Source organism: Tyto alba, unplaced genomic scaffold, assembly GCF_018691265.1.
Source record: "Tyto alba isolate M040663 unplaced genomic scaffold, T.alba_DEE_v4.0 Super-Scaffold_20000042, whole genome shotgun sequence".
In the NCBI taxonomy this organism is placed as follows: Eukaryota; Metazoa; Chordata; class Aves; order Strigiformes; family Tytonidae; genus Tyto; species Tyto alba.
Window position 1 is genome coordinate 2,542,606 of NW_024881293.1, and position 25,453 is coordinate 2,568,058.

General features: G+C 59.7%; 2 protein-coding genes across 8 annotated transcripts in view; both read right to left on the reverse strand.

Annotated features, from left to right (window-relative positions):
• CTRC (chymotrypsin C) lies at positions 1-1,656 on the reverse strand. The gene is made up of 8 exons (XM_042794722.1): positions 1,617-1,656; positions 1,405-1,496; positions 1,226-1,323; positions 1,005-1,130; positions 769-905; positions 538-683; positions 179-328; positions 1-66 (listed from the first exon to the last, which is right to left on the reverse strand). Exons 1-8 carry the CDS (start codon positions 1,654-1,656, stop codon positions 49-51), a joined length of 807 nt encoding a protein of 268 aa, XP_042650656.1. The 3' UTR covers positions 1-48.
• A 715-nt stretch (positions 1,657-2,371) lies between these two features.
• Positions 2,372-25,453, reverse strand: part of LOC116965286 (EF-hand domain-containing protein D2) — a 28,889-nt gene continuing 5,807 nt past the window's right edge. Inside the window, exons 6-29 of one of the 7 annotated variants that reach the window (XM_042794949.1) lie at positions 25,062-25,185; positions 24,100-24,230; positions 22,685-22,750; positions 22,183-22,287; positions 21,628-21,735; positions 20,476-20,559; positions 19,952-20,104; positions 19,377-19,572; positions 17,923-17,993; positions 17,510-17,647; positions 16,518-16,625; positions 16,250-16,339; positions 15,786-16,011; positions 15,209-15,290; positions 14,686-14,801; positions 13,949-14,108; positions 13,503-13,611; positions 12,098-12,233; positions 11,515-11,642; positions 11,063-11,158; positions 10,028-10,248; positions 8,956-9,121; positions 8,561-8,677; positions 3,864-3,932 (exon numbers count right to left, since the gene is read on the reverse strand). In XM_042794949.1, coding sequence (XP_042650883.1) covers positions 8,594-8,677; positions 8,956-9,121; positions 10,028-10,248; positions 11,063-11,158; positions 11,515-11,642; positions 12,098-12,233; positions 13,503-13,611; positions 13,949-14,108; positions 14,686-14,801; positions 15,209-15,290; positions 15,786-16,011; positions 16,250-16,339; positions 16,518-16,625; positions 17,510-17,647; positions 17,923-17,993; positions 19,377-19,572; positions 19,952-20,104; positions 20,476-20,559; positions 21,628-21,735; positions 22,183-22,287; positions 22,685-22,750; positions 24,100-24,230; positions 25,062-25,185 — 2,898 coding nt within the window. In that variant the 3' untranslated portion in view covers positions 3,864-3,932; positions 8,561-8,593. Of the gene's footprint in view, positions 3,393-3,536; positions 3,672-3,784; positions 3,933-6,025; positions 6,840-6,873; positions 7,078-8,560; positions 8,678-8,955; positions 9,122-10,027; positions 10,249-11,062; positions 11,159-11,514; positions 11,643-12,097; positions 12,234-13,502; positions 13,612-13,948; positions 14,109-14,685; positions 14,802-15,208; positions 15,291-15,785; positions 16,012-16,249; positions 16,340-16,517; positions 16,626-17,509; positions 17,648-17,922; positions 17,994-19,376; positions 19,573-19,951; positions 20,105-20,475; positions 20,560-21,627; positions 21,736-22,182; positions 22,288-22,684; positions 22,751-24,085; positions 24,231-25,061; positions 25,186-25,453 lie in introns of those variants that run through there. The other 6 variants (XM_033007785.2, XM_042794950.1, XM_033007791.2 and 3 more) reach the window with 6 other exon arrangements.

The following is a 25,453-nucleotide window of genomic DNA, read 5'->3' on the forward strand; positions in this document are numbered from 1 at the left end:
CTTTTGCCTTTATCACACTCAAGACCTGTTGCGCCACACGCCGCGTCCTCAGTTTGCGTTCATGTTCTGCCAACGAGAAGACATGGGAGGGGGGGGGGGTGGGTGCTCACGGTGAGACCCTCGGCTGGGTAGGGACAGGGACAGCCCCTCCCTGGGGGCAGAGGAAGGGGCCCCCCACCTTGTTGATCCAGTCGATGTAGGCGGACACCCGCGTGAAGACCGTCGGCTTCTTGGCCGTGTTGCAGCCCAGCGCGGAGCCGAAGCTGACGATGCCGTGCACCTCCCAGAGCCCCTCGCGCTGGCAGTTCAGGGGGCCGCCCGAATCCCCCTGCCCGCACAGACAGACTCGCCGTGCCCGCGCTCCCGGGCCCCCCGCCGACGCACCCCCACCTCCCTTCCTGGCTGCCCACCACCACCATTCCACCCATGCCCTCTCCCCCAGGGTCCACAGCCCCGCACCGCTCGGGTCCCCCTCACCAACCCACCCCCCTCCCTGCACCCGGAGAGCACCCACGGCCCCCGGGTGCCGGCACTCACGTTGCAGCCGGAGACGACGCCGTCGCCGCCGGCGCACACCATGGTGGTGCGGACGTTGTTGCCCCACCAGTCCCTCTGCGAGCAGATCTCGTAGGACACCACGGGCAGCAGCGCCTGCTGCAGGACATCGGCCAGGGGCCCGTTCGCTGCAATGACAGCTGCACCTCGCACCCAACCCTGGATTCCTCCCCGGGGAACCCCCCCCACACACACGCACTCCACGCCGCTTACTCCAGAGGCGGCCCCAGCCGGTGATGTAGCAGGGGTAGTTGTTCTCCAGGATGAGCCCGTCGGGCGGCAGGCAGGCAGCCTGGATGGTCTCGGTCTCCTCCACCTCCTGCTCCAGCTTGATGAGGGCGATGTCGTTGCTGCGGGGAGAGCCGAGCTGCGGGGATGCTGGGGGTGGGTGGGAGGGGGTACCCTCAACCCGTGACACCCCCCCGCCCCATCGCATCCCAATCCCCTACACGATGAGGAAGGAGTTCCACTTCTCGTGCACGATGATCTTCTCCACGCCCACGGCCAGCGAGCCCGGCTCATCCTCCTCCGACAGGACTTGCTTGCCCAGCACCACGCGGTACGTCAGGCTAGAGCTGCCGGCCCGAAGAGAGAGAGGATGTCAGTCTCCACAAACATCTCGCCCCTCCCCAAACTGGTGCAGACCCCCTCCCAGCACCCCAGCACCCACCTGATGCAGTGGGCAGCCGTCAGCACCCAGCTGGAGCCGATGAAGGTCCCGCCGCACGTGTGGTACCAAGTCCCAGAGAAGTTGTACTGCAGCGAGATCTGCGACGGCAGGGCCACGGTGTCAAAGTGGGGATGTCCCCCCTCCCCATCCCCGTCCCCGTGAGCCCACCCCCCTCTTACCTGCCACGGCCAGCTGTGGGGCCGGGCGTCCTCGCCGCCCACCACCCGGGTGCCCAGCAGCGGTGGCACGGCCGGCTGACCGCACCCGTAGGCTGCGTGACACCCGGCAAAGGGACCTCAGCAACCGCCCGTGTCCCTGTGCCCGGGGGCCACGGTGGGTTCTGGGGTCCCGTCCCCCCTGCCCTGTCCCCTCCCTACCCACCCGCACCCACCGTAGCCCAGCAGCACGGCGAGACACACAGCCCCCAGCATGGTCGTGCAGTCCCGAGGTGCCGTGGCGGGGCCGCCCGCCCCCTCTTATAGCGCCCGTGGCCGCCGGGGACCTTGGCGTCACCCCTCCTGCCACCAACACGTGCTGCCTGTCCCATGCTGGGGGGCGGGGGGGGGGCTCCAGCCCCATCTTATCATCCCTGCCTGGGAATGGCCACATCTGCCCACCGCTGCGCTGTGGCACGGTCCCAACCTGGGGACAGGCAAGGGTCCCTTTTGGGGGATGCTGCCAGGCAGCCCCCTCCCCCCCGCCCCGCCGTGCCGCTTTCCATGGGGTGCCAGGCACCCCAACCTTGAGCACCAGCTGCCCCAAGACATGGCCCCCCAGCCCATCACCCCCAAACCATCGCAGGACTAAGGTCCCCTTATCTCCCCAAGGCCCCATGGGTGCCCCCAGTGCCGCCGAGTGGGGGGTGGGGGGCAGCCACTAGGCACGGGGGCAGATGCTGGCAGAGCTGCCAAAAACCTTCAATAATGCCACATCCACACACCTGGATCAGGCCCCCGCCGCTTCCCACGCTGATGTCCCCGCGCTGCCACAGCTCACCCGGGGTGGGGGCAGCTCCAGCAGCAGTGACCGGGTGCCCACGGCTGGACCCCACTCCCCATCAGGCTCCTTCCCCCCACCTGAGCCCCCACCGCAGACACAATCACCCCACGGCTGCACCTCGGCCCCCTCCACAGGCACCCAGCACGCTTACGAAATATAATATTTATTTGGGATTAAAATAAAAAACCAAACCAGACCCCGCCGGCACCGCTGCGCGGGGGACACCGCGGGACGGATGTGCCTCTTCACAGCACCCACAAACACGGGAGCCTCAATCAACTGACAGGAACTGCTCGTGGCTACAACACTCGCCCTCCTGGGCTGAACACAACACGAAAAAACGTAACACAGCTTTGCGAGCCAGCAGCTGCCTTTCCGTACGTTTTTTTTTTTTTTTTTTTTTTTAACCAAAATAGAGATACAGGCAAGCGGGGGCAGCGCTGCTCGGCCCCTCGGGGGCTGCACACCAGTGGGGTGGGCTCCCACCCCCGAGCGCCGCACACATACTCACACTCACACACGCTCACACACACTCACACACAGCCCCGCCACGCTCCCGGCCCCCCGCAGCACACCCGGCGTGCAGCCACCCACCCCAATGCCCTAAGGGCACCCGGCCACCGCGACACCCAGCCGGGCAAGACAGGCGCTCGTCGGGGGCCAGGAGTCCCGGGCACGGCTCCCCCGGGACCCGGCAGCAACAACCGCGGCCACGGGGAGGGGACAGGGTGCCCGTGGCGCTGCCCTGGGGGCAGCAATGGCTTGGCAGGGGGGGGCACGAACAACACCTAGAGACACCACAGTAAAAGGAGGGGGTTTGGAGCCACCCGGGCTGAGCCCAGAACAGGAGCCCGCTGGTGGCCCAGCCTTTGGGGGGGGGGGGGGGGGTCACAGGCAACGTGCAGCTCGGGCATCGTTCCCGGCACGGTCGGCACATGGCACACGCAGAATTCCCAGTCCGGGCACCACAGACCAGTCCTGCCCAGCCCGGGCAGAGCAGACCAGTCCTGCCCGGCCCCGCGCCGGGGCCCCGTCACTGCTTGAAGGTGGACTGCAGCTCCTTGAACGCTGCCTTCCTCTGCTTCAGCTCCTCCGCCTGCTTCTTCTTCTCCTCCTGCTCCGCCTTGATCTCCTCCTCAAAGCGGCTGGAGTCATGGATGGCTTGCACCTGCGGGCGGTAGCACAGCTGGCTGGGTCCCCCGAGACCCCCACCAAGCCCTGCTGGCCCACCCCAACCCGCCCGCCCATCGCTGAGCCGACCCCGAACCGTCCTCGTGCATCGGGACCTCTCGTGCCACATCACTTGCCTCACCTTGGCCTCGAAGAAGCTCTTGGCACCTTTCACCCCTTCCGTGGAGACGTCGATCTCGGAGAGCCGGGCCAGGGCGTGCAGCCCGCTGTCCTCCTGCAGCTCGCCTGCTGCTGCCTTGCGGAAAATCAACAGGAACTGCGAGGGGAGACATTGGTGTCAGCTCCCCCCCCACCACAACTCCCTCCCCACGTTCTCACCACCGCCCCAGCCCAGCTCGGAGCCCTGGAGGCCCCCCAGCCCCCCCTCACCTCCCGAAAGCTGAGCTTGCTGTCCAGGTCTTCGTCCACTTCCTTGATCATGTTCTTCAGGCCCAGGTGTGTCTGAGGTGCCCCCAGCTTCTCCATCATCAGCTTCAGCTCCATCAGGTCAATGAAGCCGTCCCTTCCTGCGTCGTACCTGCGGGACGGAGGGATGGTCCTGTCAAATGGGGCACACGGAGGGCACACAGCCCCCCCCGCACCGCCCCCCTCTGCGTGCACCCAGCACCCACGCGGGCCGGGCAGCGAGGCGGCAGGAACAGCGAGGACCTGGGCACCGGGAATCTCGGGCGACTTGCCAGACCACGGGAAGCCGCCAGCGAACCGCTAACAGCCCCCCAGAGCATCACCTGGGAGCGTTCCTGCTTCCGTGCGGCACTTGGCAGGGGAACCCCCTGGGATGCTGCCAGACCTGCTGCTGGCTCCCTGCGCCGGGAGCCTGAGCGCACGCTCCCCTCGGCTCCTACAAGGGACAGCTGGCCACGGCACGAAGCCCACCGGGCTTCACCCCCGTCACCCCTCGGTCAGCACCCACCTTCCTGTTGGCAGAGCCAGCAGCTTGCCCAGCTCCCAGGGGCTCGGCTCGGCACCGCGCCGGTGCTCCCGGCAGCCCCTGTGCCTTTTGGGACCACAAGCCCACCCGGAGCAGCCACCACCCCCCCATGACACCTCCAGGTCACCACCCCTGCCCACCCAAAGCCCCTCGGTGCCTGTGCTCGGCCGAGAGATCCGGGTGCAGCTCTGCGTACGGACCCCAGCAGGGACCCCCCGTCCGATCCCCCCACCAGCTGCCCTGCCCGCTGTGCCCCTGGCACTCTGCCCCCCCAGAGCCTTTCGGGGGGCTCTCACCGGGGAGCCAGCACAGCTCTGCATGGCTCACGGGGTCCCCTCGCCCCACTGCCCTTCCTGGGCACAACTGCGGGTGCAAGACCTGTGGCACGTCCCAGCAGAATGCAGAAGTAGCTGAGCAGCTGTAACATTCTGGACTGGTTGTTTGGTTTTTTTTTTTTTTTTTTGGTGGCCTGTCTTTTTCTGTGCCTGCAGGCTCTGCAGCAGCCACGCAGAGCACCAGGCTCACCACGCTCGCTGTGCTGCAGGTCCATGACTCATTTCTACCTTCCCTGCTGTGGTCTGCTCTGTCCGTGTCACAAGCGGTGCCTTCCTGCTCTCCCACGCTGCCGGGGGGCCCCAAAACAGGGCCGGCCCTGCTCACCGCTGCCCGCTGCTTCCACTGTCACCCCAAAAGCTGGGCTGGGGTCTCAGAGCATCGCACAGTTTCTCTGTGAGGGGCATGTTTGCTAGCATGGCCCTGCCGCTTCATCGCGTGCAAGCCGCCCCCCCAACTGCAGGGCGCTTCCTCGCTCTCACTCCCCTCTTCCCGGGTTTTCAGGGATGCAGGAATCCCTCTGCTTCTCCTGGAGAAGCTCCCGAAGGGCAGCATCCCCCTTGGAGAGAGAAAACCCCCTTCCAAGCGTTGTTTTACCCTGTATGGCCAGACTGTCCCATCGTGAGGACAGCAGAGGTGACATTGGCAGCACGGCAGGGCTTGGCTTCGCAGCATCTTTTTTCCTTGGGGAGACACCGGGCTCCCAAACCCCCCGGGGGCTGCCTCCCGGGTGGGCGCGCAGCCCCGGCGCTGCTCCTTTCGCTGCGGCGAGGCGCTGCAGGTGTCAGAGCAAACACGTCTGCTTTGCACACCCGGCTCCCTCGTCTGCAGCGCCGGGCTGACTCCCACCGCCCGCCGCTTCCCCCCGGCACCCGCACCCACGGCCACCCACTGGCGCCAGGAGCAGCCCCAAGCATGGTTAACGTCTCCCACACACACCCCACGGGCTCCCTTCTGCTGCAGCCCCACAGATTTCTAGCAGGGACACACACGTCTTGCTCGCAGCCACGTCCGGGTGATGGGGTGACGGCCCTTCGGGAAGAAGCGGGGAGCAGGGGGGGCTCCCCACCCTGTCAGGGATGCTGAGAGGGCACGCCTGCACCCTAAACAGCCCCCCCCCCCCCCGCCTTCTGCTTCGGGGCTCGCTGCCTCCAACCCCACCGCTTTCTCCAGCATTTATCTATGCCCGAGACAGACCACACAATACATTTACACAGATTTTCCCCCAAATTCTGGCCAGGGTGAAGGCAGCAGCACACCACAGCCATGCCTTTGCTTGCACCCCCTCCACCAAACGGGCTCCGTGGGGATGCTCCGGGCCGTCCCGCTCGTCCCCGGCTACTCACGTGCATCCTGGCGTGACCGCCGTCGGAGCCACCCCGACTCCTGCCTCCCCCTGGAAATTTCCAGGGCTCGATGCTTGCTGCCAGCTCCCCCCCCCCCCCCATCCCCGGGGCTGGGGGCTGAGCTCGCAGAGTCACGCTCCGGCGTGCGCGCTGGCACGCAGCGTGGCCGGGGGTGCCGAGGACACGCCGCCTGCCCACGCCGGCCTCGCCGCTGCGGCCCCGGGGGCTGCGTCGCTGGCAGAAAAGCGGGGGCCCCTCAGTGCTGCGGCAGAGACAACCCGGGGCGGGGGTGGGGGGGGTCCCTCGTAGTTTTTTCCAGCCCCGCTTCCCCAGCCTCGGCGCAAAGTGCCAGGGTCCCTCCTCCTTGAAGACTGGGGACCATGGGGTCCCTTCTACAACAATTTGGGGTGCGCAGGAGTCTCTCCTGCAAGGAGCCGGGGGGCAGGTGGCCCTGTCACCCATCCTGCAAAGTGCTGGGGGGGTGGGACGCCCCTGGGATCCCTCCAGCAAGGTGCTGCGTGCAGGGTGGGTGGGGGAAATCCCTGGGATCCCTCCTGCAAGGAGTTGGGGGTGTCCCAGGGATTCCTCCTGCAAAGAGCTGGGGGGGTTGAAGCCTCCTGCAAAGGAAGGAGGGGGTCCCCCTCCTGCAATGGGCTGGCGGCGGGGGTGGCTGAGGGCCCTTTCCCGCATGGAATTGGGGGGGGGGGGGGGGGGGGGGGTTCCCTCCCGTAAGGAATGGGGCGGGGGGCGCTGGGGTTTCTCTCCTGCCGGGAGCCGGCCCCAAAGCGGAGGTCCCCGGCCGGGACCCAAGGGGGGTCCGTGTGCCCCCCCCCCCCGCCGGCACTCACTGTCGGAAGAGCCGCTCCATGTCGCGGAGCTGCCGCCGGGAAAACTCGCGGAACTCCCCGGCGGGGCTGAAGACTCGGCGGCCGCCTCCGGGCGAGCCCTCGCCCCCCAGCCGCCCCCCCGCCGGGCTGCCCGGGCCCGGGCCCGGCTCCGCTCCCCGGCCCCGCCGCCCCGCCGGCTCCTCCGCCGCCGCCATGGTGCCCGGATGGCCGCGCCGCCCCGCTCCGCTCCGCCCCGCCGGGGCCGGGCTGCTCCCCCCCCTCCCCGGCCGGGGCTCATCCCCCGGGGGGGCTGCCGGGCACCGAGAGTTGGGGGGGGGGGGGATCCGGCTGCCACCGCAGCAGCCCCCTCACCGTCTCCCCCGCCGGCTGCGGGGGGCGGGGGTCCGTCCCCACGCTCCATCCATCCCGCGGGGATCCCGTAGGGGAGCGAGGGAGCTTCTCTGCAGCCTCAGGTGCACCTGCAGCCCTTCCACCTCCAGCTCTTAGCTGGAGTGGTTCGGCAATTTGGGGGAGGGGGGGGTGGGGAATCAAGAGGACAAACCTCATATAACCCAGCCCAAACCCACCCTATACACCCCCAGAAGGTGGAAGCGATGCTCAACCTCTGTGGGCATCCAATACAAGGTCACGCTTCGCCTCAAAAGAAGCCCAAGGCCAGCACAGGGATGGAAGCCCCCAGCACGTTTTGGGGGGGGGGGGGGGGGGGGAACATGGGCTGTGGTGGTGAGGAGGGCCCTGGGGCACAGCCACCAACTGCACCAGAAACGTGGTGTTGGCCGTTGCGTGCCCCTTGGGAGGCCCTGAGCCACAGCCCCTCTGTGCTGCTTTCAGACCTTTTTATCCTATTAAAAAAAAAAAAAAAAATCCAAACCCAAATAAACCCCAACCAAAAAACACAAACCCCAACCAAAAAAACCTATCAGGGTTTTGCTCCCACCCGAATTATCCTCGGTTGAAGAGACCTGCCGAGGACTCGGCCCACACCGCTCCGAGCGATGCAAAGGCAGAGCGGCTGTGTGCTGGAGCTGCCCATTCCCCGCAGGGACACCCCCGTCCCCGGTCCCCAAAACGCCGCTGCTCCCCCCAAACCAGGCTCTGCTCTCACTCTTGCTCTCAGCAGCAGCAGGCCCGCATTCAGTGGCAACCGCCGGCGGGCGAGCGCGCCCGGCTCATCGCCCCATCCCAACCGACCGGCACTTTGCTGGCGCGTCCCGGCGCGGCCGACGGCAGCTCCTCTTCCCTTCCCATTACCTCGCGGTGGCTCTGGTGTTCCCGGGGTGCCACGTTCCCACACCGCCTCGTGCCTCACGCTCCGGCTGCCCCGTGACACCGCGGGGACGGGAGGGCGCGGGAGCTGCACATCATTCAAGCCGTGCGAGCTTCACGAGCTCGAGGCCACTTCAGCAGGGGCAGGACAGACCCCACACCACCGACTTCACGCGTGTGCTGTAGATGCTGGGCTGTATTCACATATATATACACACACACACACACATACACACTGGGCTGTACCCACACAGCCTTTTCTATTGCTGTAAACCCCACCACGCAGGATGGGAAAATAAGGTCCTACACACCATACAGTCACACCAGCGTGCCCAGGAGCTACGGGAGCTCCTCCAAACACACCCACGCCACATCCAATGTCACAGAGGCCACAGTGCGACGACCTGTTCCTACCACAGACCTTTGCCTGCCAAAGGCCCACGCGGTGCCTCTCCTACGTGCTTCCCGCCTTGACAGCTTCAGCCGTGCGCTCTTTGGCCTTCAGCTTGCCCGAGCAGAAAGGCTTCTTGGCTCCAGGCTGCAGAACAGAGAGACATCGAACACCACGCTTGCCCGCGAGAGCTCAGCGTGGATTTCCACACTGCCTGCGGGGTGTGCGTGACCTTCCCTTCGCCCCGGGGCACGGCCCAAACCCATCGATACAGCTGCCTGGGCACGCACTGCTCTCACTCATTGCGTCTCCTGGAGGCGGAGGTGCCCGCTGAGCACCCTGACGTGCTGCTGAGCGCTCAGACACGGGGGGGTGTGGCTCCAGGTGTCCCTGGGGGCTTTGCTCGCCCTCTCCCACGTTCTCACCTTGTGCATCTTGGCCGCTCGCAGCAGCCTCTTCTCCTGGTCCAGCTGGAGCTGCGTCCTCTCCAGAGCCTCCTTCAGCAGAGCCTTCTCTTCTGCCTCCCTGTAGGCTTCATCTTCTAGTCTGGACATCTCCTCCTGGCACCTTCGCAGGGACGCTTGGTTCAGCCTGTGCAAAACGAGAAAGGAGGGCTGTCACCTGCATTGACCCCCTCCCGTTGGGCTCTGCCTGGGAGAGATGGCTTTCAAGCAAAACCCCATCATGCTTGCATCCCTCCGGGGGCCCCCCATGCCATGGGGTGACACTGGAGGGGTTCAGAGCTAACAACCCCCGAGGACCCGCACGTGTTTTAACAAGCGTTTTCCCTGCTCTGATTCCTTCCACCACGGACAACCCCCTCTCCTCCTGCCTTTGCTGAGACCAAGATGCTGCCTCTTCGAGGCTTCCCCCACCCACGTGCTGATGGCTGCGGTCCCTTCTGCTTGGCGTATGAGCCCAGAGAGGGACCCTGGGTGTCTGTGTCAGCACTGCTGGCTTGGAGATCGCTATCGGACCTCTTGCTGACTCGGAATACAATGGCATATTTACACCAGCCCAGAAACATCTTTCTACACCGCTTTTTCCGGTGCTGTGGGCAAAAACGACTTCTGCATTTGTGCAGCGAGTGGCAGCGGGGCTTGTGCAAGGGTGCCCGCGGGTTCCTCCCTGCTCCCTCACACGTAACCTCGTGTGGCTGCCCGTGGAGTGGGAGCATCCCCTTTAGTCCGGACAGCCCTTCCCACCGGCTCCTGCGCCTTGCTCCTGCTGACACTGTCCCCCCAGCCCAGCCGATGCCACTGCTGGTCCCAGGGTCTGGCCACCCTTCCTTGTACAGCCGCATAGGGCCCTGCAAGGCACCGCTGCAGACATCCAAGAGCACATTTCTCTGTTTCTCCTAAACACTTTTTATACCATGGCCACAACATGACCGATCCCTGGCACAACCTGGCGAGGGGCTGCACCACTCCTTCCCCCGAGTTCCCCATCACTCTTCACCCCAGGACTCGGTCTCACTTGGATCCGTGGCCACAGTACCTGAGCTGCTCCACGCTGGCCTCATAATCTTTCATCATTTCTTCTTTTCTTTTGAGGCGACTCTTGAGGTTCCTGATTTTGTCAATCAGCAGCTCCAGGTCCTTCTGCCTCTGCAGTCCTGCTTTTTCCCTCTCCTCCTGAGGAAAGTGCTTCAGAGACTGCATTGCTGACAGCTCCTTCACCTCCAGCAGGCTTCCCAGAGCACTGATTATATCAAGGTACTGAAGGAAGAATAGGGAATGCATTATTTACTAGGCCTGCCAATTCCTCCACCACATAACATCACACCGCTCAGCCATCTGCTTTCATTCTGCTCCACTAAGGAGATGAAAACATCGCCAGGAAACTGCTGTGTGCCTTCCCCTTTGTTTCATTTCCACGTGTGCTTTCCCTGGGTGAGCTTTTCTGAGCAATCCTAAAAATACAGCCGGCTGCGGTTCCCCCGTGCCTTGGGGCTGGCTGCTTGGAGGCACTCGGCGGGGTGACAGTGCATCCCCAGCTCCAGACCAGCCCCTTTCACGCCTGGGGTTCCATTCCCAACCACACAACTCTTTAGGGGCAGATTTTAATTTTTTTTTAACTTTTTCAACATGACCCATTTTCCCCACTGGACATTTTTCTGCCCTTTTTGGAGGGAAGAGACCCACTTTCACCACCCACCCTCCGCGCTATCAGCGGACACCTCCTCCGGCAGCCACCTCCATCACTCCACAATGCCTCCTGCACCATTTAGTGGGCGTCTAAGTTGACCAAGGTCTCTCTCCTCACCAACCCTACCTCTCCTCGAGGATCAGACAAGCCTGCCCAAGGGAACACCCTCAAAGACTTCTAGTGGGAAGGATGCACCATTGCACGTTTTGGGGTTCCAAGATATCCCAGCAGGTGCCCGGCGCACCCTGGGCCCTGCAATACGCGGTTCATCCCCAACCGCATTCCCACGGAGCCCTGATGCCAATCGCTTCTGAAACGCCTTTCAAAATTATCTACCCCCTACGAGCACTGGGTACCGTTTCAACACATCTGCCCCTGACGTACCATCTTCTCACCGACGTCTGTCGCATCAGCCACCTCCGAGCTCGCTGCCCCACCGGCGGCCCCGGTTGAGTCCCCGTTAGCAACGTGGCTGGGAACCTGCACGGACGACAAGTGACCGACCGAGCCCACACACCACCTGCCTGCCTTCGGGTCGAGCTGCCTCCAGCCTCCCTCCCACCGCACGGGGAGACCACCCCGGCACCGCCGCGGCCCAAAGCCTCCCGCCCGGCTCGGGCCGCGGCACCCCTGGGCCACGGGCTGCTCCCGACGGGAGCTGCGACCCTCCGTGAGCGCTGCACCTTACACGCTGCCAGATCTTGCAACTCCCTCTCTCCCCTTCTTATTTAGCGCACCCAAAAGCCTAATTCTCCCTGTTCCAGGAAATACTTTCCCAACAAAGCCACAAGCACCACGAACCACAAACTTTTCAAAGTAAAAAACTGCCATTTTACCTTGCCAGCCTTCAGTTTTGTTCCTGACACAGGCACAAATTCCTTCTCGAGACTTGATTTCTGGACTATTTTCTCTGGGAAGTCTTTCATCAGGACCACCAGCGGCTCTGAACCCTTCTTCAAGGCAACTGGAGGTACAAAAACACCCACCGCATTGTTCCCCTCTCTGTGTGCCATGCCATGGCTTCATACCTCAGCCGCCTCGAGATTTCCCATGTTTTCCCTTACAGAGACTGTGCAGGGAGAGATGCACAGGCTACAGAGTAAAGCCTGCACCAGCCTTCCCCGCCGACATCCCTATCCCAAGTGTTTGGGCGTTGCTTTCTCTACGCAAGTAGGATTCACACCTATTGCTCAGATGGATTTTTCAGAGATGTTTTCCTACCACCTTGCACGCATTCATTCATGCATGGGAGAGCTGCCTTTGCAAGGGAAAAGCCCGAGCCCAGTGCAAGTGAAGAGCCTGAGCCCTGGCACAGCTCGTTGCACCTTCCCTCGTGTGACATGCTCCACTGGCACAGACCCTGGTGTCTGCCAAAGGCATACGGATACATCTTCTGTTTATAGGGACAGCCGTGCTTACCTGGGGACTGCCTCTTCTCCAGCACCTTTATTCTCTCCCGGAGCTCGGCCAAGCCTTCCTTCTGGCGCCGGATTGTTTCCTCGTGCCTGAGGCCTCGGCATTTCGCGCCGAGGTTGGCCAAGTCCAAGGCTGGCTCCTGGAAGAAGCAGCCCAGCCAGTTCTCACCCGGCCTGCGTCTGGCACAACACGAGCTCGGCTTAAACCTGGCTCAAAGACAACCTTGCTGAAAGATGACGGTTGCTTGGCACGTGCCAAGAGCAAAGCCCGTGGGCGTCTCACCCTATGCCCCCTCTGAGAATTTTTGGGGCAGAAGAGCCGTGTCAGTGACCCCTTTCCTTGCTCCGCTGTGCCAGCCGCACCCCGGTGAGGCCGTGACCCCCCAAAACACTCCAGAGAGCTGCGAGAGGGACGGTGCCCGGCTCTGAGCGGCCACGTCAGCATCCTTCCCTGGCACTTTGTGCCACCGCCGAGCATTCGTTGCCTTCTACGCACAAACACCCATACGCATTGTGGCCAGCGTTTAAACAGGGTCTCTTTTAAACTACACGGGTGCACGCAGGCACTTGCACCTCCATATTCCAGCTCCATCCAGCTCGCTGCATTATGACAATCATCCAAAAATCTGGCCCATCCTCGCCCCCTGCACACAGCTAACGATGGCTGCTGACGGCCCGCCCGGGGTCTGGCGAGAAGCGGTTTGCTCCCGAACCGCGGCTTTGGCTGGGCTGCACCTCCAGCGCCCTGCGCTTTTCCTCCCCATCGCTACGAGCGGAACAGGACGGGCGATACCTCCCGCTCGTCATCTGGCTCTGAGTCACCGCCTGGTCCCCCCCACACACACCCAGCCTTTCGTGCTGGCACGCTGTCTGCCACTCTTGCGGGACAGGCTGTACGATTTCTACAGTCCCTCCATCTGCTGCTGCAACCACCTTTGCGTTCTTCCCATTTCTAGCGCCAGGGAAATCAAAAGGGGATTCAGCACCGGAGAAAAAAAAAAATTATTCCAGTTCTGTGCAACAAGCTACCCCACACCTCCTGCACATTGAACCCCGTAACTGCTTTGGGGTCACCAAAAGGTTGGGGAAAGGAAGGAATGCTTGCAGATCCTTCCCCTGCTCTCTTCTCTAATTGGCAATTATCGCAGTCATTAGTGCATACACACACTGCACAAACATTAGCTCATTAGCCAGCTGCGATGCCTGCGCAGGCCAGCACGGCTACCCCGGCTCGCAGGCGGCCCTCGGCTACGGGAGGGGTTGCTGGTGGTCCTGCACTCCTGCCTTCACAGCCAGCTTTGAGCGGCCGCGAGGCACGGCCGGGCATCACCACGACGCTGAGAAACACCGTGTGTGCGACCGATACTCTCAGCAGACCCCAGACCTCGGCAGCCTCCCTGCAGACTCACCCTCTCGGAGGTTTCACCCGCCTGCGCTGGCGTCCCAGGAGCATCCTCCGGCTTTTCCGCCGTTTCTCGGGAGGCATCCTTCAGCGCCTGGCAGTGGGCTTGGGCTCGCCTGGGCCAAGAGACAAGACCGTCGTGGGACACCCGCGACTGATGAAGGTTGCCCAAACAGCTTGCGGGGAGCAGCACCCTGGGCACCCACTGATGACTACCACAGCGTGGGTGGGAACATTCACTTAGTTACGAGTGACTTGGTTACATGTCCATGGGCACGAGCTCCGCTAAACCCCCGTTTTGGTTCCTGTGGTGCTTCCATAGAGACAATGTGGCTGAGCTCCATCCCGATGCTCTCACCCACACCTTTTGCTCCCGGAGATACCCAAATGCCATCAGCTGCTGGGAATCTACAGAGCAGCTTTTGCAAAGCATCAGGTCACGGCAGCACGTACCTTAACTCTTCAGCCGCTGCTTTCAGGGCTCGATCCTTCTTCTCCACGAGGCTAGACATCTGGGATAGCTTCTCTCTGAGCAGGATCAGTTCCTGCTCTTGGCGTTCCAGCCGGCTCAGGTTCCGCTCCAGTTCCACCTTCTGCTCCTCGCTCAGCTCCCCTGGGCACACAACAGCTTCGTGGGTTTCTGGCTGTCTCGTCACCCAGCCCGTGGGGAGCTGCAGTTCTCAGTGAAACGAAGATGTTCACGGATGTGTCCCCTTTTCCCAGCACACCCCCACGGGGGCTGCCAGCAATAACCGAGCTTGTCCCTGCAGACCCTTGCCCTGCCCTCGATAGCAGCCCTCGGATCCCAAGCTGTGCCAACAGACCTCGCTTTCCTGATTCACGGTGCAAGGCCGCCCTCTTTGCATGGGCATACATGCCAGAGGCATCAATTGCTACGGTGATTTTCCTTTCAGATTTGAAGATTTTGAGAAAGATGGCCTCAGGTTTGCCCACCCGATTCCGCCCCCCCCCCCCCCCCCCCCCCTTGGTTACTCACACCCACCGTCACTGCTATTACTTAGCTGAGGACATGGAGGAATCCACCTGCCCAAAGGGAATGGTCCTGAGCAGGGCAACACCATGGCTTTAAGACCACGACATCTATTTCCCATCACCTGCGTGTGCCTGAACCTTGTTACTGCTCGGAAGAGGGATGGCAAGATGGAAACCACCCAGCACGCTTCACCCACCTCTCATGTCCGACATCCTGGCTCTGGTTTCCGCGAGCTCTTTGGTTAGGCTGGCGATGATGGCCTCCTTGGACAGGAGAGCGCTCTGCACCGCCGCCAGCTCCTCCCTGAATTTCCTGAGAAAGATAATTGCCGATCCCACAGGCCATTTCAAAGACTCGTTTCACGGAGCCTGCGCACAACTTCCTGAGCTGCATCTCAGGATTAACATGTACACATCGCTTTTTTCACCTCCTTTCAGTCCCTTAGGTCCATGCCTGTGGCACTGGGCATTGCCAGCTCGCTCTCTCTTACCTGAAGCCATCCAGACAGGACGGCAGATCACTCTCACACTGTTCAGCATCACTTTGACATTATAAGCACTTAAGACCATCACCTAGCAAAAGGACTCTCTTCATCACAGACAAAAAAGACCTCAGGACAAGCTGCTGTCAGCTGCTTGGTCTTCCTTAAGCTCTCCTAGCGAGAACTGCTCTTCTCCAAGCCCCTCTGACCAAGACCACCGTCAGCAAGCACTGCTTACCTCAGACAACCGTGGCACTCGGCGGCAGGAGAAACCTCCAGCCAAGCTCCCGATGTCGACTTGTGAGCATCACCCTGAAATCCTACAGGCCACAACAACAAAAGCCAATTACTTCTTTGTAACGCATACACGCTTGGCCTGCTTGCTTCTGCTACGTATACCCTTTCCTCCATGACAGCTCTGAAGGCAGAGGACCATCTTTTTGGGAAACCCAGATCTCTTAGAGCCCAGTTCCAGCAGTGCTTAAACAGTTCCTTTCACCCTTCCTTGCTCGGGGTTGCTTATGCCTGGGTGCAGCCCAAAGTGCTCCAGTCTCAACACGTCAGGGGGTCAAGAGCCCTTCTCCAGTGGGAAAGCCCTGTCTGTAGCTGTGTCCCCAAAGCCACGGAACAATATACTGCAAATCCATGGCTTCCCCAGGGACTTGCAGCGCTCATCCTGCATGCAGGAAAACCTCAGACCAACATCTTATACGACACTTTCTATATCAGCAAATGCACTACTCCAACTCTGTATGCATTTCACGTTAACCAGGGAGGTGCCCAGTACTGACTCATCCCACTCAACCCTTAGCTACCTTCCATTTTTTCCACGAGTGCTGCATTTTCCTCTTCCAGTTTCTTCTGCTGCTGCTTGGCCTCCAGCAACCTGTCCTCTAAAGCCACAATCGTCAGAGAATGCTGCTTGCTCTGCTCTTTATATTCTGCTATTTCTTCCTGCAGTTTCTGCCTCTGTAACTCAGTCTCCTCCTGCACAGTCTTGAGCTGCTCATCTTGCATGAGTACCCGCTGCTGTAACGCCAGCTGGGAAACAAGATGTGGGATCTCGGTTAGAAGTGTGGGACGTGTTTTCCTTTGGGATCACTATCAGCATCACCTCGCCCGGCTAGCAGACAGAAGGACAAAGGGAAGGGAAGAATTTCAGGGAGCGGGGAGGCTGCAGTGCCCTGTCCCCTCATCAGCAGGGGCCGGGGAAGCCTTCTTCACCAAAACATCATCTAGAGCATGTCCTCTGCCTGCACACAGGGGCTGGGGGAACTACCTCCCGCCTCGCGGCTTCCTCCAGCTCATGCACAGCTTCTCTCAGTCTGCAGTCCATAACCTCCTGCTCCTCTGACTTCCTTGCAATGGCCTACACGAGGAAATGAGAAGTTAAGAAGTTTGCAGGGAACCACCTTTCTCTCTGCAGTTATGCACCTATGTGTATTTGGGCGGAAAAAACCCCACAGCCCACACGGACCACCATGCTCCAGAGCACTTTCAGATTTCTTTATTCCAAGTGTGAGTGGTCTCCCGTGTGTGCCACTGACCTCTGTCATGCTTCTCAGGTGGCTCTCCAGGTCTTGGATCTTCTTCTGTTCTTCCTCCACATATTGCTTGCACTTGTCCTTCTCGTTGGCGACAGCGCGCTCCAGAATCTGAGAACCGACAGCCCATAGTTTCAGTACAAAAAAAAAAAAAAATCATATAATTAGGCAAAAGACCTTGACTCCTTCAAGGAAAGCGACCTGAAGGTTCACTGCTCTGGAGCAGAGGCATCTTATGGGAGAAAAGCTTGGCAGGATACAAGGTGATTTGATGAGGGAGGGGATGAGAGCCTGGAGAAAGGTGCAGAGAGACCAAGGAGGAGCTGCTGCGCCGCTCCTCACCAGCTTCCTTAGAAAACTTGACGCTGGGAAACCACCAGCCCCAAAGCAACAGACACCAAAGCATGCTAGAAACTGGCTGAGAAGCCCGCCTCAATGAGCTGTCCCCATCACAACACACAGACACAGCAAAACACCTACCCACACCTTGATTAACCCTATGGCCCGCACCAGCACCGTTGGCTCGATGACCTGGGCTTCCCTGGGACCGAGGGGAGCCACCCCCCTGCTCCACGGGGATATACTTTTCCAGCCAAAACAGAGCTAAAAGGAGTTCAGGGTGGGGAAGGGAGGGAGCAAAAGGCTTGCAAGGAAGCCGGTCTGCGCTTGCGTTCCATTTACTACAGGCCATGCCACATCTCACTGAGCCCACGTATCTGGATGAGGCTCCCTGCTTGCCACGCTCTCGCAGGGATCCAGCAGCAGCACTGCACCCTGCCATGAGCCACAGACCCTTTCCAGTTCCACCGCTGCTACTTTGGGGAGTTCAGATCACCCGCACTGATACCAGAGGAGAGCTGATACCCCGGCTCCTGGGACTGCACCGGGACAGTTCGGGGCTGGAGACTTCTTCCTCTCACTAGGCAATGCTACTATGGACACCTCTTTCTCTGGCCTAACAGTCATTTTCCTAACAGCCAACCACGCCGCCATACCTCTTTGCTCTCCTTGTCCTTTTCTGAGATCGTTTGCTTGATTTTTATCTGTAGGTCTTGCTCGTGTTTTGCTTCCAGCTCCTTCACGTGCTCCTGCAGCAAAGCTGCCTGCGACTCCTGGTCCCTCTTTAATTGGGCCTACGGGGAAACGGCAGAACCCGGGGTGTTAAAGGAAGCGTGTCAGCAGCAGGGCCAGAAATAAACATCCTGTGTACACAAACAATTCAAAAAACAGATATACCCTCCATCCTTGCTGCATCAAGGATAGGGACACCAACACACTGACAGTGGGCTCCATCTTCTCCATCCCCTCTGCTACCGTACCTTCCCAACTCGGGTCCCACACCAGCTCGCTTAGGACTACCACCGTGTGCCCCAATCAACTCTGCTTACGTACATATGCGTTTCTGTACCTGTAACATCTGATTCCTCCGTGCAGTTTCTTGACTGTTTTCCAACAAGCTCTCGAGAGCAGCCAACAGCCCTGCAAAAGCCGGGAGAGTCTCGCTGTCGGGGGGCTCGTGCAGCCCACATTTACCACCTGGAGCATCCTCGGAGGCCTGGGGGATGTCACTTGCTTCTTTGCAAAACTTGCTTTGACCACTGCTGACCTTCAACCTGGGCCCTCAGCCTCCTCCTTTGATGGGGGGGCGGGGGTCCCCCCGTTCCTCCGGGGCCAGCTGGGAGGAAAAGGGACTTCTCACACAGTCACCCCTCTGTGCTCACTGGGATACCCAGAAAAAACACCTGACAGGGGTTTCCCTCCCAGTCTGGGGCAGCGGATGTGCTGCTGTTGGCTACTGGGGAAGGAGAGACCTGTGGGCAACGGTTCTGCCTTGCACCCAGAGACCCTCACGAGCCTCTTGCTATGGGATTCAGGCTCAGAGATCCCCTCGGCAAAGGCTCTGAGGGGCCAGCCGAGGGTTTCCCTCCACTCTTACTGGATCCGCAGGACATTCCCATCCTTGGGAGACGGCTGCTATTGCCGAGACATCTCTGGAAGGCAGCACTGGCTGCGCGCACCACCCAGATGCCTGCTCCCACCAGGAGACTTGTTTTCCTTGTCACGCAGTCACCCATTTCTCCTGCGTCACCCCATCTTCTCCAAGCCTGACGCTTCTGCAAGAGCCGAGGACGGCTTGTCGCTGCATGATGCTCCCAGTGCTATAATTAACCACCCTGTTAACCACGGCGGGCTCGCAGCTCCTCCCGCACCCTCGCCGCTGCACCCCAGCCCAGGGCAGGTCCCGCACCCCTGCGCAGCGCTGCCCCGGGAGCGATGCTCGCTGCCGGAGCCGCGACTCCCCCGCAGCGACGCTCTGCAACGCGCGGTGCTCTGACACGGACCCACGCTCCTCCAGCCGCCGCCTTTCCCGTGCACCCTTCACCTCGGCTTGGTTTTGGCAAGCTCCGGGCAGCAAGAGCTCTGCCAGCTCCACAGCGGTGGCGCAGGAAGGGGAAGGCAAAAAGTAATTCGCAACCTCGAGACGGGGGGGTTCAGATCTCAGCCCGCACCACGGCCACAATCGTGGCCGAGAAGCCTCTCCCACGTGCCACCCAGGCAAAAGCCACTTTGACTGAATAACCACGACGCCAGTAGATCCGGCCCACCACCACGTCCCACTGACAAACCCCCAGAGCCCTACGGGTGGCTCTGGCTACACGGGGTGACCGGGGACGCAGAGGCAGGGAATAAGAGCGCGCACATCGCCTGAACGGGTTTCCTAATTGCCCAAACTGCCTGAGATTTGCACCAATGCAGGGGCCTGGCACCCCCAAGCAGTGCCTCACACTGAGCTTTCTCCTTGTTGACTGGCTCGCTAGGACGTCCCGCCTGGAGCAGGTTTGTTCCCAGGGGGACACGGACCTTTGTCAGAGGTGTGCAGGTCCATCCCCACGCTGGCCAGGAGCTGCTCCGCGCCCTCCAGCCAGGACAGGGGGACACACACCATTTCCACCACCGCCGCCCCGATGGCTGAGACGGAGGGATCCAGGCACACCGCCTCCAGCCTCCCCAGCTCCCCTCGCAGGCTGTCGCTGCTGCAGGAGCTCCTCAGGCAAGCCTGGGAAAAAAATACAACCCGTGAACAAGCTAGCCTCCGTGGTCAGTAGGCTTCTGAGACTTGGGAAATCACACGACATCTCGGAAAAAGTCCCGGATGGAACCACGTGAACACTTTGGTACAACATTTCGCAGGCTGAGATCGTTGGTGCGAACAGCTCCAGGCAGATCCAGGGGGCAACACACTTCTGCAACACCTCCTGTTTCTTTTCAACCAACACTTTTTGGGGCTACACTTCCATCCTGATCTAGAGAGCTGTGCCCTGACTAGCGCCAAAGCACAAGCGTATCTTTTCTCTGACCTATCCTCAGGCCAAAAAACTGCCCTGTGCCACTTATCTCCTGGCTGCCAGTTGGCCATCAGTATTTCAAAGACTGACCTGGAGCTCCTGCAGGGATTTCTTGAACACCTCGATATTTGCAGACACCTCCTTTTCCTTCAAGAGCCTTGAGCTTAATTCCTCCTGCAGGCATTTCTCTCTCTCATGACTTTGTTGGTTCTCATCGGAGAGCTGCCTGACCTTCTCTATCACCTGGCAAAAGCACATGAAGAGAAGAGAAGAATAAGGCACTACATTAACACCGTTTTCCAACTGAGGGACCATAGATTGTCTCAGTGAGCAATGATTGAGACTTGCTGCAAACTAGTAGCCACCGTCAGACTCCTGGGCTTCTGCCTGTTGCAGCTCATGGACTCCATCCGAGCTTTGGGGGACAAAAAGGGTCCTGTCTCCTTCACATCACGGAGGAGTGTCATTAACTTGGGATAGCTGCAGCACAACTTATGATCTGGAGGAGCTTGGATGCTACCGGCACTACTGCGCATGGGGCAGGCACCACGGCCAGCTTGAGCCACACCGGGCTTTGGAGGCAGCGAGCATCTCTGTGCTGGATCCAAACTCACCTGCTGCTCTGTCACGGCTTTCCCTGCAACTCCTGCCGCTGCTGGAGAACAGATTCGCATCACTTGGGCTTTGAGGGACTCCAGCTACAGCAGAGATCGACACAGGAAAACAAAATATCACTGATAATTGGTATCAGCTCTGCTGCCCTGCTCTACCCATCACTCTAGCTCACGCACCGTTTTCACCGTGTAACTTCACAAGGGTTCCCTGCCAGCCCTCCTTGACCCTGACGGCAGCGAGGCACTGCGGTTAATCCCATCCAGGACATTGCCTTACAAGGTGTGATCACCAGCACCACGCACAGGGGCGGCTGCTGGGTCCCCCTCACCAAGGGCAACGTGACTCCGGAGCATCTCCTGCTGCCCTTCCACTGCTGCGGGAGGATTCTGATAACGGAGAGCCGGTAATACATTGCAAAGCTGCTCCATCCCAGGCTCCAGCAGGGATGTCCCACGGTTGGCACCTATTTTCTTGTGTGAAGCAGTCAGAGCAGGCTGGAGACAGCTGGGGATGCCCCCTCCCTCCCCTCTGCAGGAGATGATGACCATTCCCCTTCCACTAATGGCTGTTCCTGTGCCAACCTACGTGGCAGACCCAAAAGTCTCCATCTGCCCTTAAAAGCCCTTCGGCTCCGCTCACACAAAAAACAGAGTTATTTTCCAAACATGTGATCAAACCACTTGTAGCTTTTTCTGCCTCTCGTGGGCTGGGGTTCCTAACAAATCCATGCTAGCAAACCTCTGCATTGCAGCTTAACAGAGGGTGAGGGGCACAACATTCTTGTGCGAAGCACGGCTTTATCCTGGTGATCTAGCACGATGTTATTCTGCAAAGGGCTGTCTCTGCCCCAAGCAGCATTACCTAGGCACGGAGGAGGGCTTGCACGGGTTCCAGACAGCATGACTGTGATTATAGGGAGTATAGTGTGTTTCTGTGTCCTATTAAACTCGCTGCATCTTCTACGATGCCTACACAAATCCTGCGGATAAGCCCACTCTACTGCACCCGACAAGTGAAGCCCCGTGCCAGGGTTTGGTTGCTCATCCCCTTTCCTGCACTCAAGCACGATGTCCTCCCCCACAGGAAAACCCACACTTCTGTGCTGCCCGCAGCGCAGAGGGCAGGGTGTCCCCGGCCCTGCCTCTCCCCACCTGCTCCTTGGCTCGCCCCAGCTCTGCTCGCAGCAGCCGCTCCCTGCGCCCCATCTCCTCCAGCTGCAGAGCTTGCCTGGCACCCGCCTCTCTCAGCTCCTTCTCAGCCTGCAAAAAGAGCATTTGCACATCAAAGCGATGCCCCGAAATCATGCCATAAGCACTTCTACCCCAACTATCCACTTATTCACTTCAGCCGACTTTAAATATAGTTTTGAAAGAGCAGGAGATAGGCAGCAATGCTTTTACGGGGGGGGGTGTGGGTGGGTGGGTTTGCAGAATCGGCCCCTTAACGCCGCTTTTTGCCTGGGTTTGGTCCCCGGGACATCATCCATCCTTGACTTTCTAACACACCGCTCTCACAGGGCAGAGTCTGCTACCAGTTATCTTCCTCCCTCGGGGCCTGTGGCAGAGCTCAGCCCATTTGTACCCCTCTCCCCGTACAACCCGTGTGCCCGGGGCTTGCTGGCCCTCGTCCCCCACGTCTGCCACCCCTGCCAGGCGGCCGAGGTACCTGCCTGCCCTCCGCCGCGCACCCCGCAGCCGGATGGGTACCTTGCCCTTCTCGCCCAGCTGCTCTCGGATGCTCTCCTGCTCGGCACAATACTTCTGGACTTCTCTCTGCAGCCCCTCCACCTCGCGTTCCAGCTCCCCGATGCGCTGCAAGAGTGCCGCGACGGCGGAGGGTCTCACCAGAGGAGCTGGGCATTGCCTCTCTGGAGGACTTTAACCAATAAGCAAGAAGTTTTCCCCATCTATCCCATTTTGTTTACCTTGGAATTCTCTTCTAACCTATATTTACTGCAGTTCAACTGGCTTTCAAGTGGCATTTCAATCTGATTTCTGACAGCATTCTCCAGCATTGTAATGCAGTGCTACAACTTTTACAGGAGTTTACGCTCCTCCGGCTCGTTACGCACATTAGGTGCCTTCTATTACAGGAGCCGGATTCAGAACAACTCCCTTCAAATGCCCAGTTAATTATTCTCTTGATGATGCATTCCTGCAGTCGCTGGTCTCCCCTGTGCTCCATCACCCCAAATGACTCAGGACTCACATTTCGGCACGCAATTACTTCTCGCTCTCCAAGTTCATGCTTCAGTTCCTCTTTAATTCTAGAGCACTAGAATGAACGGCAACCAAGGGAAAAAAAAATCATCAGGGCAGGCAGACACCATCATTTCTGAAGCAAATGTCAACACATACTTCAGTGCTACAGCCCAGCTAAGTGCTCAGGTACCTAATGGGTAGCTAAGTGCCCATGATGGGGCCATCAAGACATTGAGAGCATAAGAGCATCCACATCTGGAAACGCTCGTATTAATGCATCACCCAGCTGAGAGAAGGACAAACATCTACAGGGAGTACCTGACAGAGAAATTCTTCTGGCCTTAGAAACAGTATAACAGGCATGGGGGGGAAGGATGCAGAAAAACAAATGCCTCTTCAAAACATTCCCAGTAAGCTGAACATGACATTAACAGACATTTCCAGGATAATTATCGCTGTATCAGACTGTGCCTTGCAGACCAGCGTTTCAGGGTATCGGTGTTTCAGACACTGACCCTGTTCTGCCTGCCTGCACCAGCTCCTGCCAGGTCTTCCCGCATCCACGAAGCAGGGAAAACCACAGAGGGATGCTCTGCAATATGCTCTCTGCCTCGACACGAGCGCTGTGGACCGTCGAGCACCACCAGGCACCCAGCAGCAGGATGCTTCCCCTGGTCCCCTCCCGCACACGGCGGCTCGAGTGCTCATACACATCCCTTTTCCATCGGTTAAAGAGCTGAGCCACAGCAAAGCGGGCACATCATTCATCTCCAGAGAGCTGCTCGGGGAAGATGCTGGGCCAGGTACAGGCTGGCAGGTGTGGTGGCCCTTGCCTGCACCCCAGGGGTCCCACGCATCTTTTCCACGATTTAAAATTCACAGTGAATCACTGAAATCTCCCGGTATGGTGCCTAGTCAGCCAGCCAACACCCAGCGCCCACTCTGTGCTTATTATGCAGACGATGCCGCTCTGCCAGTTGCCGAGGGAGCTGCAAATACAGAGAAACAACCTGCTGCACAGGCCACTTTCCTTAAGGGAAAAACCAGGCTGGGCTGCAGGGAGCCACATGAAGACGGGGTTCCCATGGCTCCTCGGGAGGATCTTGGCACGAGCGTTTCGTGCGTACAAACAGCTCCGGTGCTCCCAGCAGTCCGGGGCGCACGGCCCCTGAATGCAGACCGAGGAGGGGGAATCGACTGGCGACATCGCACGACACCTCGGCACAGCCGCGGCCCCGTCCCAGGACTGCAGCTCTGCAACTTGTATTTGCGGGCAGCCAGGGCCCTGGTGTGACAACTGTCCCGATAAACAGCTGCACAAATAGCTGCTACGCTCCTTAACAGAGAGAAGCGTGCCCCTTCTCAGCCTGCTTTCCCACGTTAACCCTTATGTGAGACTGTAAATTACCGAGGGGTATTGACCTTGGCAGAAACTACTGCTAGCTGGTTGTCCTTTTCTCTGTTTTCCTTCTTCAACTTTTCAACATCTTCCTTGAGCTGCTGGATTTTCTGCTCCTTCCCAGCAACCTCCCTTTGCAGGCTGGCCACTAGACCTGTGAAAACCAATTCCGGTGAGCGGCCACTGCAAGCTGCTTCCCTGCAAAAGCTCCCTAGCCGCTGAGCAGCCATCCTCCCTCTGACAACCGTCAGCCTTAGACAGCCGATTCAGCTTTTGGCACGCCGTGCTGGACGTTGCTCCGTGACAGAATCCCTAACAAGTTCCTCGGGGCCTCGCAGCACACGTTCCCCGGAGGATGAGCAGCTCCTTCGGATCCGTTTTTGCTGCCTTGCTACGTCAGATCCGCGGCTCTGATGCCTCCTCCCTGCCAAGCACCGATACTGCTCCCTTATCTCGGGCAATGAAATCAAGCAGAACGCTTTTGCTAATCTGAATGGGTTACCAAAGCCAGTATTTTGTGCACGCACAACATTCCTTGTGCCTGATAAAGACAGGGATAAAGGGCCATTGGGAAAGGCTGGCGGTTTGCGGTGGCCTTTGCAGCCAGGAGCAGCCCCGCAGCAGCTGGGGTTGGGGGGGGCAGGTGTCCCCCCTCGGGGCACACGGCAGCCCATTGAGCTTGCCAGCGGCTCGGAGCCTGCCCTGTAATCGGTGCTTGAGGCTTTTTTTTCCCCCCCAAAGCTCTCCGCCCCATCGCTCCCAGCCTTCCGTCCTCACGTTGTCCCTCACCTCAGGGGCACTCATCACGTCAGACACCACCTGCAACTCCTGCAGAGCTTCAGGGCACAGAAACAGTGGTCGGACAATTTCTACAAGCTGCCACAAATCATTTGCTGCCTGGACAGTTTTGCCAATGCTCACTCATTATCAAGAGCCGGTCCTAAACTGCTTCATGCCCCTACACGGAGCTCCAGGAATACAATACCTGCAGCCAAAGCGTGGTCCCTCTTCAACTTCTCGCTTTCTTTCCGCAGCCTTCCAATCTCCAGGTCCCTTTCGTAGAGGGAGTGGCTGAAAACCTGGCTCGAGCCTTTCTGCAGGTCGCTGATCTGCAAAACAGTCACTCTCATTCCTTGCCAGATCACTTATTAACTCTATGACAGCCCTCTTCGGAGAGGGAAATCTGGTGCTTCCAGGTCACCATCTGATGTGGTTACTCTTTAGCATCTTTGACTAACTCTCATCAGTCATTGCTTTGGATAAGATGACCTTAAACTTGTTTTGGCTGTTCACACTGAAATCCTAATATAAAAGACACTGAGAAACACTGTGTCCTGCTGTCTGCCATGCCGAGAATCTCTGGCTGGGGCTGGGTGA

What these genes read in the sequence shown, in the direction of transcription:
- CTRC (XM_042794722.1), bottom strand. Translation starts at nt 1,656, where the DNA reads ATGCTGGGGGCTGTGTGTCTCGCCGTGCTGCTGGGCTACG. An exon ending in CCCACAGCTGGCCGTGGCAG is followed by an intron (nt 1,324 to 1,404) that starts GTAAGAGGGGGG and finishes CTGCCGTCGCAG; the next exon opens with ATCTCGCTGCAGTACAACTT. An exon ending in TGGAACTCCTTCCTCATCGT is followed by an intron (nt 906 to 1,004) that starts GTAGGGGATTGG and finishes CTCTCCCCGCAG; the next exon opens with CAACGACATCGCCCTCATCA.